The sequence below is a fragment of the Babylonia areolata genome, chromosome 32 (assembly GCF_041734735.1).
Source record: "Babylonia areolata isolate BAREFJ2019XMU chromosome 32, ASM4173473v1, whole genome shotgun sequence".
Taxonomy (NCBI): Eukaryota; Metazoa; Mollusca; class Gastropoda; order Neogastropoda; family Buccinidae; genus Babylonia; species Babylonia areolata.
Genome location: NC_134907.1, coordinates 15085150 through 15095149, shown reverse-complemented (window position 1 = coordinate 15095149; position 10000 = coordinate 15085150). Strand labels below are relative to the sequence as shown.

The 10000-nt window shown below is 40.4% G+C and overlaps 1 protein-coding gene across 1 annotated transcript in view; it reads left to right on the top strand.

Annotated features, from left to right (window-relative positions):
• The window catches only part of LOC143276594 (thrombospondin type-1 domain-containing protein 7B-like), a 601155-nt gene that overhangs the window by 244578 nt on the left and 346577 nt on the right, over positions 1 to 10000 (top strand). Inside the window, exon 6 of the mRNA XM_076581196.1 lies at positions 4611 to 5081. Within this exon, the coding sequence (XP_076437311.1) occupies positions 4799 to 5081 (283 nt within the window). The 5' untranslated portion in view covers positions 4611 to 4798. The remainder of the gene's footprint in view (positions 1 to 4610; positions 5082 to 10000) is intronic.

The following is a 10000-nucleotide window of genomic DNA, read 5'->3' as shown; positions in this document are numbered from 1 at the left end:
CACACACACACACACACACACACAACACTCACACGAACACACACACACACACACACACACACACACACACACACACACACACACACACACATATGATTAAACGGCTGAATTAACAGCAATTTTCACTTAAAATACATACATGTAAAAAGGAACATAATTGTAATGTGCATGCCACAGATTTGGTAAAAATTGAAAGATAAAGTTTTGGATCAAAAAGGTAAAAGGGGTAAAAATCTGCAGTCATTCTCCCTTTCGAACCACACCACCACCATCCATCTACCCACCCCCATTCTCTCTACTCTCCCATCACACACACTCACATTGCCATGGGCTTGGGACAACAGCACTATTTGAGGTGTGACAAGTATATATATATATTTTTTTTAAAGAGATAAGTTTTAAGATTTGCTTTAAAGGTAGATAGATGAGTTGTTTGTCTGAGAGCAATAGGCAGAGAATTCCAAGTTGTTGGGCCGAAGACGGAAAATGACCTCTTTCCACGGGAGTTAGGGAAGTATCGGGGAACTGTTAGCTGGGAGGAATCAAGAGATCTCAATGTTCTGTTTGGCAAGTACGGGTTATTAACAAGCTCAGAAAGATATGAGGCTGTGGTATCACAATTCAGGCACTGAAAGCATAGACAGGCAGTGTGTGTGTGAAGATGTTTTGAATTTGTGTGTGTATTTACGTGTTGTTTCTGTCTGTCTGTCTGTCTGTCTGTCTCTCTCTCTCTCTCTCTTTGTGTCTCCCCCACCCTCTCTAAAATGTTGCAGAAGTCTTTCTCTATATGAATATGTATATATAGATCTATTCGAACCTGTGGACATGATTTAGGAGCTTCGAAAATATTCATGATCGTTTGCGAGAAAACGCTGGTTTTGAAAATCACTCAGGGGCTTAGGTAAAGACTCGTCTCGGTTAATCATTGACTTATTTTTGATTTGATTGATATATTGATTGATTGATTGATGTATTCATTTATTTATCTATTTATTCATCTATGTATTTACTTACGTATTTATGTATTTAATAATTCAATTATTCATCTATTTATTTATTCTATATTCATTCATTCATTTATTTATTTATTTATTTATTTATTTATTTATCTATTCTCGCTTTTATTTACCCCTGTCTTGCTTCGGTCTCTATTTCTCCCCCACCCTCTCTCCTCTCTCTCTCTCTGTCTCTGTCTCTGTTTCTCTCTCTCTCTCTCTCTGTGTCTCTCTCTCTCCGTCTCTTGTCTATGTCTGTGTCTCTCAGTCTTTGTATCTCTGTCTCTATGTCTCTGTCTCTCTGTCTCTCTCTGTCTCTCTCTCTCTGTCTCTCTCTCTCTGTCTCTCTCTCTCCGTCTCTTGTCTATGTCTGTGTCTCTCAGTCTTTGTATCTCTGTCTCTATGTCTCTGTCTCTCTGTCTCTCTCTCCGTCTCTTGTCTATATCTGTGTCTCTCAGTCTTTGTATCTCTGTCTCTGTGTCTGTCTCTGTCTCTGTCTCTCTCTCTGTCTGTCTGTCTGTCTGTCTCTCTCTCTCTCTCTCTCTCTCTCTCTCTCTCTCTCTCTCTCTCTCTCTCTCTCTCTCTCCGTCTCTTGTCTATATCTGTGTCTCTCAGTCTTCGTATCTCTGTCTCTGTGTCTGTGTCTGTCTCTGTCTGTCTGTCTGTCTGTCTGTCTGTCTGTCTGTCTCTCTCTCTCTCTCTTGTCTATGTCTGTGTCTCTCAGTCTTTGTATCTTTGTCTCTCTGTCTCTGTCTCTCTCTCTCTCCGTCTCTTGTCTATGTCTGTGTCTTTGTATCTCTGTCTCTGTCTCTGTCTCTGTCTCTCTCTCTCTCTGTGTGTCTCTTGTCTATATCTGTGTCTCTCAGTCTTCGTATCTCTGTCTCTGTGTCTGTGTCTGTGTCTGTGTCTGTCTCTGTCTCTCTCTCTCTCTCTCTCTCTCTCTCTCTCTCTCTCTCTCTCTCTCTCTCTCTCCGTCTCTCTCTCCGTCTCTTGTCTATGTCTGTGTCTCTGTCTTTGTATATTTGTCTCTCTGTCTCTGTCTCTCTCTCTCTCCGTCTCTTGTCTATATCTGTGTCTCTCAGTCTTTGTATGTCTGTCTCTGTGTCTGTCTCTGTCTCTGTCTCTCTCTGTCTCTCTCTCTCTCCGTCTCTTGTCTATGTCTGTGTCTTTGTATCTCTGTCTCTGTGCCTCTGTCTTTCTCTCTTTGTCTTGCCCTCCCTCCCACACCCCCTTGATGGATCTGTCTCGTCATCCGTCTGTTTCTCGTTCTCTTTCTCTGACTGTCTCTCTTTTTGTCTGTCTGTTTGTCATGTGTGTCTGTCTGTCTTTTGTCCGTCTCTCGCCTCCCTCGGTGTGTGTGTGTGTGTGTGTGTGTGTGTGTGTGTGTGTGTGTGTGTTTCTGTGTGTGTGAGTATGTGTGTGTGAGTATGTGTGTGTATGTGTGTGTGTATTAATGTGTGGGTAGTATCTCTGTGTGTTTCTGTGTGTGCGAGTGTGTGTATGCGTGCGTCCGTGCGTCAGTGATCGCCGGCGCTCGTACTTACGTTTGCGCGTGTTCCCCAACACCCCACATCTCCCAACCCCACACCCACCTCCGCACCCAACACCCCGCCATTTTCCTACGGGTTTTTTTTTTCTTCTGTTTTTTTGTTTTTTCCCCTTCACTGTCTCATTCTCCATTTCTTTATTTTTTTCTGTCTTTCTGTCTTTCTTTCTTTCTTTACAATCTTCCCCACCATCTGTCACTGCCTGAAAGTGCCTGAGATAAAATGAGAGGTCTTTACTGTCAGTTATGTTGTGTTTTCCCCTCGCCATCTTGATTGCGAAAAAAAGGTGTGTGTGTGTGTGTGTGTGTGTGTGTGTGTGTGTATGTCACTGAGTGCGTGTGTGTGTGTGTGTGTGTGTGTGTGTGTGTGTGTGTGTGTGTGTGTGTGTGTGTGTGTGTGTGTGTGTGTGTGTGTGTGTGTGTGTGTGAGAGAGAGAGAGAGAGAGAGAGATCGTCTGCTTTGTGTGTGTGTGTGTGTTTCCTATTTTCGTTCCATTAAGAAAATCAACGTTTCGCCTGTTGTTGTTGTTTTGTTGTTGCTTTTTTTTTTTTTTTTATCTTATGTCCTGAAGCTGCTGTTAATGCTGCTAAATGGAAATGGAGAGAGAGAGAGAGAGAGAGAGAGAGAGAGAGCAAGAGACAGAGACAGAGGGAGAGAGACACACACAGAGACACAGAGTGACAGAGACGGGGAGAGAGAAAGACAGAGAAACAGAGAGAGAGAAAGAGTCACAGAGAGAGAGAGAGAGAGAGAGAGAGAGAGAGAGAGAGAGACAATAGAAAGTCACAGAGAGAGAGAGAGAGAGAGAGAGAGAGGGAGGGAGGGAGGGAGGGAGGGAGGGAGGGAGGGAGGGGGAGAGAGAGAGAGAGAGAGAGAGAGAGACAGAGAGCACCAAAACTAGCCAGCCCGATAGATCGGAAAAAAGACAGAATGACAGACAGACAGACAAACTGACTGAAAAACAGACAGGTGAACAGACAGACACTCCCTTACATGGATAGAGTGATGTGCACAAAATCCTTTCTTTTTTTCTTCTTTTTAAATTTTATTTTATTTATTAATTTGATTGTTTTACCGTGCATCAGTGGGAATGTAAATACTCATAAAACAGCCGCCAACTGGCAGTCAACTCAACCCCTCTTCCTTGTAATTTAATTGTAAATGCTTTTAATCTCCATGTTAGTCGTGGCGACGATATCAATAACGGCAGATGATGATGATGATGATGATGATGATGATGATGATGATGATGATGATGTTTTTCGTTATAATGATGGTATTAATGATGATTTGTATTTGTATTACTCTTTATGTCCCCTGGTAATCTTTTTCGTTATAATGATGGTATTAATGATGATGATGATGATGATGACTTGTATTTGTATTTGTATCACTCTTTATATCACAACATATTTCTCTGTGTGGAAATTCGGGCTGCTCTGCCCAGGGAGAGAGTGCGTCGCTACACGATGATGATGATGATGATGATGATGATGATGATGATGATGATGATGGTGGTGGTGGTGGTGGTGGTGGTGGTGATGATGATGATGATGATGGTGATGATGATGATGATGATGATGTGGTGGTGGTGGTGGTGGTGGTGGTGGTGGTGGTGGTGATGATGATGATGATGATGATGATGATGATGATGATGATGATGATGATGATGATGATGGTGGTGGTGGTGGTGGTGGTGGTGGTGGTGGTGGTGGTGATGGTGATGATGATGATGATGATGATGATGATGATGATGATGATGATGATGATGACGATGGTGGTGGTGGTGATGGTGATGGTGATGGTAATGGTAACTGTATTTATCATTATGATCATCATAATAAATAGGTTTATCAACATATATAATAATGATGATGACGACGATGACAACGATGGATAATGATATAACATGGTGATTGTTGTCACTACTATCATTTCGTTTTTTCGCGTTGCCATACCAAAAATGTCATCCTCTCTCTCTCTCTCTCTCTCTCTCTCTCTCTCTCTCTCTCTCTCTCTCTCTCTCTCTCTCTCTCTCTCTCCCTCCCTCTCTTTTTTTTTTCCACAGTGTGCGGAATTCACCCCTGAATGGAAGAGGGGTATCGCCACCACAACCTCATCCCTTCGCCATCTTGTTGGAAGTTTGTCTTCACCGATGCTGACATGACTTTGTCTCGACGCTGCTGATTGTGTCTGTGTCTGTGTCTCGTCTCGTCTCGTCTGTGTTCTCTGAGCCGTCCGACGGCCCCGCACCACATGACACGTCACATCCGGTCACGTGCTCTCCGCCTGGCGGCAACAACTGGAAAGGGCGGAGAAGGAGGACGAGGAGGAAGAGGAGGAGGAGGAGGAGGAGTGGGAGGAGGAGGAGGAGGAGGAGGAGAGAGAGACAGGATGGTATACGGATGTCGTCGATTGAGGATTATGGAGCGCTTGGAGGGATACTCGGGTATGGCTTTCTGCTTCTTCTTCGTCTTCTTCTTCTCGCTGGTGGTTCCAGAGGCTGAGGGCCAGAATCTGCGCTTCCAGTGGGTTACGGGTAAGTGCTGGTGCTTGTTTTGTTTTTATCTGTCTGTCTGTCTGTCTGTCTGTCTATCTCTATCTATATCTATCTATTTATTCATTTGTTTACCTGTTTGTTTATTTGTATTTATTTATTTGTATTTATTTTATTTGTGTGTGTGTGTGTGTGTGTGTGTGTGTGTGTGTGTGTGTGTGTGTGTGTGTGTGTGTGTGTGTGTGCATGTCTGTGCCTGTGTGCATGTGTGTGTGTTTGAGTGTGTGTGTGTGTGCGTGCGTGCGTGCGTGCGTTCTTTCTCTCTTTCATTTAACGTCTGTTGTTCACTTTAAGGGTATATGCGTGTGGTGTGTGTGTGTGTGTGTGTGTGTGTGTGTGTGTGTGTGTGTGTGTTGTTGTTGTTGTTGTTGTGTAGATTTGTGTTTTTAGGGTGCGAAGGAAAAGTAAGTGGGGAGAGGGAGTGGTGGGGGGTAGGGGTGGGGTGCGGGATCATGTTTGAATGTACGTGGAAGGGGGAGGTTGTGTGTGTGTGTGTGTGTGTGTGTGTGTGTGTGTGTGTGTGTGTGTGTGTCTGCGTGCGGTCGTGCGTGCGTGTATTTCCCCGTCATAAAACAGAGTTTAAAGTAAGGAAGGAAGAAAGGAAAGAAAAAAAAACAGTAAAGAAAGAAGGAAAGAACTGATGAAGAAAGGAAGGAAGGATGGAATATAGAAAGGAAGGAAGGAAGAAAAAGATGAATTGGAAAGAAGAAAAATAGGGAAAAGGGAAACACGAAAGTCAAGTGAAGAGGGAAGGAAGAGTGGATGGAAAGAGAAAGGAAGGAAGGAAGGAAGAAAGAAAGAAATATAGAATGAAAGAATGAATGAAAGAAAGAAAGTAAAAAAATGAAAAAGAGATGGAGAGAAGAAGAAAAAAAATCAAATCAGAAAGGAAGAAAGAAAGAGAGAAATATAGAGTAAATTAATGAATGAAAGAAAGAGTGAATGAAAGAAAGAAAGAATGAAAGAGATGGAGAGAAGAGAAAAAAAATATTGATGGAAAGGAAGATATGAAGAAACATAGAATGAATGAAAGAAAGAAAAAATTGAAAGAGATGGAGAGAAGAAGAAGAAGAAAATCAAATCAGAAAGGAAGAAAGAAAGAGAGAAATATAGAGAAAATGAATGAATGAAAGAAAGAGTGAATGAAAGAAAGAAAGAAAGAATGAAAGAGATGGAGAGAAGAGAAAAAAAATATTGATGGAAAGGAAGATATGAAGAAACATAGAATGAATGAAAGAAAGAAAAAATTGAAAGAGATGGAGAGAAGAACAAGAAAATCAAATCAGAAAGGAAGAAAGAAAGAGAGAAATATAGAGAAAATGAATGAATGAAAGACAGAGTGAATGAAAGAAAGAAAGAATGAAAGATGGAGAGAAGAGAACAAAAAATATTGATGGAAAGGAAGATATGAAGAAACATAGAATGAAAGAATGAATGAAAGAAAGAAAAAAATTGAAAGAGATGGAGAGAAGAAGAAAAAAAAATCAAATCAGAAAGGAAGAAAGAAAGAGAAATATAGAGAAAATGAATGAATGAAAGACAGAGTGAATGAAAGAAAGAAAGAAAGAGATGGAGAGAAGAGAAAAAAATATTGATGGAAAGGAAGATATGAAGAAACATAGAATGAAAGAATGAATGAAAGAAAGAAAAAATTGAAAGAGATGGAGAGAAGAACAAGAAAATCAAATCAGAAAGGAAGAAAGAAAGAGAGAAATATAGAGAAAATGAATGAATGAAAGACAGAGTGAATGAAAGAAAGAAAGAATGAAAGATGGAGAGAAGAGAACAAAAAATATTGATGGAAAGGAAGATATGAAGAAACATAGAATGAAAGAATGAATGAAAGAAAGAAAAAAATTGAAAGAGATGGAGAGAAGAAGAAGAAAATCAAATCAGAAAGGAAGAAAGAAAGAGAGAGAGAAATATAGAGTAAATGAATGAAAGACAGAGTGAATGAAAGAAAGAAAGAATGAAAGAGATGGAGAGAAGAGAGAAAAATATTGATGGAAAGGAAGATATGAAGAAACATAGAATGAATGAAAGAAAGAAAAAATTGAAAGAGATGGAGAGAAGAAGAAAAAAAAATCAAATCAGAAAGGAAGAAAGAAAGAGAGAGAGAAATATAGAGTAAATGAATGAAAGACAGAGTGAATGAAAGAAAGAAAGAATGAAAGAGATGGAGAGAAGAGATAAAAAAAAATAATGATGGAAAGGAAGACTTGAAAGTGAAGAAGGGAGGAAGGATGGATAGAATGAGAAAGAAAGAAAGAAAAGAAAAGGAAAGGAGGAAGGAAAGAAAGAAAGAAAAAAAAAGGAAACGAATGAAGGAGAAAAAGACAGAAAGGTGGATGGCTGTGCTGGTGAGCTATCCTTTTTTTGTCCTTCCTTCCTTCCTTCCTTCCTTCCTTTCTTGGTTGTGATTGATGAGACCCGCATCTCTTTAGTCTGCCTGTCTCTCTTTACATCTCCCTATGTCTGTTTTCTCTCTGTCGCTGTCTGTCTGTTTGTCTGTATATCTCTTTTTTTTTCTTTTTCTTTTTTTTGTCTGTTGTATTTCCCCTTTTATATAGCTCTGTCGCCACTTGTCTGTCTGTATATCTCTGTATGTCTGTTTTCTCTCCTTTTATGCATTTTTGTCGATGTCTGTTTGTCTGTCTGTCTGTATATCTCTTCTTTTTTTTTGCTGTTGTCTGTTGTATTTCCCCTTTTATATTGCTCTGTCGCCACTTGTCTGTCTGTATATCTCTGTATGTCTGTTTTCTCTCCTTTTATGCATTTTTGTCGATGTCTGTTTGTCTGTCTGTCTGTATATCTCTTTTTTTTTTTTGCTGTTGTCTGTTGTATTTCCCCTTTTATATAGCTCTGTCGCCACTTGTCTGTCTGTCTGTATATCTCTGTATGTCTGTTTTCTCTCCTTTTATGCATTTTTGTCGATGTCTGTCTGTCTGTATATCTCTATTTTTTTGTCTGTTGTGTTTTTTCCTTTTTTTTAGCTCTGTCGCTATCTGTCTGTCTGTATATCTCTGTACGTCTGTATTCTCTCCTTTTATTCATTTCTGTCGCTGTTTGTCTGTCTGTATATCTCTTTTTTTTTGTCTGTTGTATTTCTCCTTTTATATAGATAGATCTGTCGCTATCAATGTGTCTGTCTGTCTGTCTGTCTGTACATCTCTGTATGTCTGTTGTCTTTACCATTTATATAGCTCTGTTGCTGTTTATTTGTCTGTCTGTATGTCTCTTTTTTGTCTGTTGTATTTCTCCTTTTGTATAGCTCTGTCGCTATCTGTGTGTGTGTCTGTCTGTATAGATCTGTATGTCTCTTGTCTTTACCATTTATATAGCTCTGTTGCTGTTTATTTGTCTGTCTGTATGTCTCTTTTTTGTCTGTCGTATTTCTCCTTTTGTATAGCTCTGTCGCTATCTGTGTGTCTGTCTGTCTGTACATCTCTGTATGTCTGTTGTCTTTACCATTTATATAGCTCTGTTGCTGTCTGTTTGTCTGTCTGTATGTCTCTTTTTTGTCTGTTGTATTTCTCCTTTTGTATAGCTCTGTCGCTATCTGTGTGTCTGTCTGTACATCTCTGTATGTCTGTTGTCTTTACCTTTTATATAGCTCTGTTGCTGTTTATTTGTCTGTCTGTATGTCTCTTTTTTGTCTGTCGTATTTCTCCTTTTGTATAGCTCTGTCGCTATCTGTGTGTCTGTCTGTATATCTCTGTATGTGTTGTCTTTACCTTTTATATAGCTCTGTTGCTGTCTGTCTGTATATCTCTTTATGTCTGTTGTATATCCCCTCTTATGTATTTCTGTCCGCTGTCTGTCTGCTTGTCTGTACATCTCTGTATGTCTGTTGTCTTTACCTTTTATATAGCTCTGTTGCTGTCTGTCTGTACATCTCTTTATGTCTGTTGTATATCCCCTCTTGTGTATCTCTGACGCTGTCTCTGTCTGTCTGTATATCTCTGTTTTCTCTCTTTTTATGCATTTCTGTAGCTGTCTGTTTTGTCTGTATACCTCTTTTTGTCTGTTGTCTTTGCTTTTTAGGTATCTCTGTCGCTGTCTGTCTGTATATTTCTGTCTGTTGTCTTTCCCCATGTATGTATCTCAGTCGCTATATGTCTGTCTGTATATCTCTGTGTGTCTGTTGTCTTTACCTTTTACGTATCTCTGTAGCTGTCAGTCTGTCTGTCTGTATATCTCTGTATGTCTGTATTTCCTTCCTTTTATGCATCTCTGTCACTGTCTGTCGGTCTTTATTCGTCTCCGTCTGTCTGTCTGTCTGTCTGTTTTTATCCCAGTCTCCATGTCTTGTCTATTCACCTGTCGATCGAAGCCGTGTTGATACGCTTTGGAATGTGTGCTTTTTCGTCTATTGCTAAAGTCTTCCCATCTCATATATTTGTAGGTTTTTTTTGGGGTTTTTTTTGTGTGTGTGTTTTTTTGTTTGTTTGTTTGTTGTTTTTTTTGTAAAGAAGATGAAATGAATAGGCTGACTGTTGGCAAGGCAAAGTGTTTGCCAACGCACATAAATTCGCTTTATTTTCTCCTAAACTGTTTTGGAGGGGGGGCGGGGGTGTGGGGGTGGGGGACGTTGGGGGGTGGGGGGTGGGGGTGGGGGTTGGGGGGGTGGGAGGGTGGGGAGGGGAGGGGAGGGGAGAGGATGGAGAGGTGTGAGACAGAGTGGGTGGATGTAAATCTATTACCGGTTTTGTGGTGTGTTTTTTTTGTTTTTTGTTTGTTTTTTTCTCAAGGCCTGACTAAGCGCGTTGGGTTACGCTGCTATTCAGGCATCTGCTTGGCAGATGTGGTGCAGCGTGTATGGATTTGTCCGAACGCAGTGACGCCTCCTTGAGCTACTGAAACTGAAAACTTAAACTGAAACTGTTTGTTTAGGTGTTGGT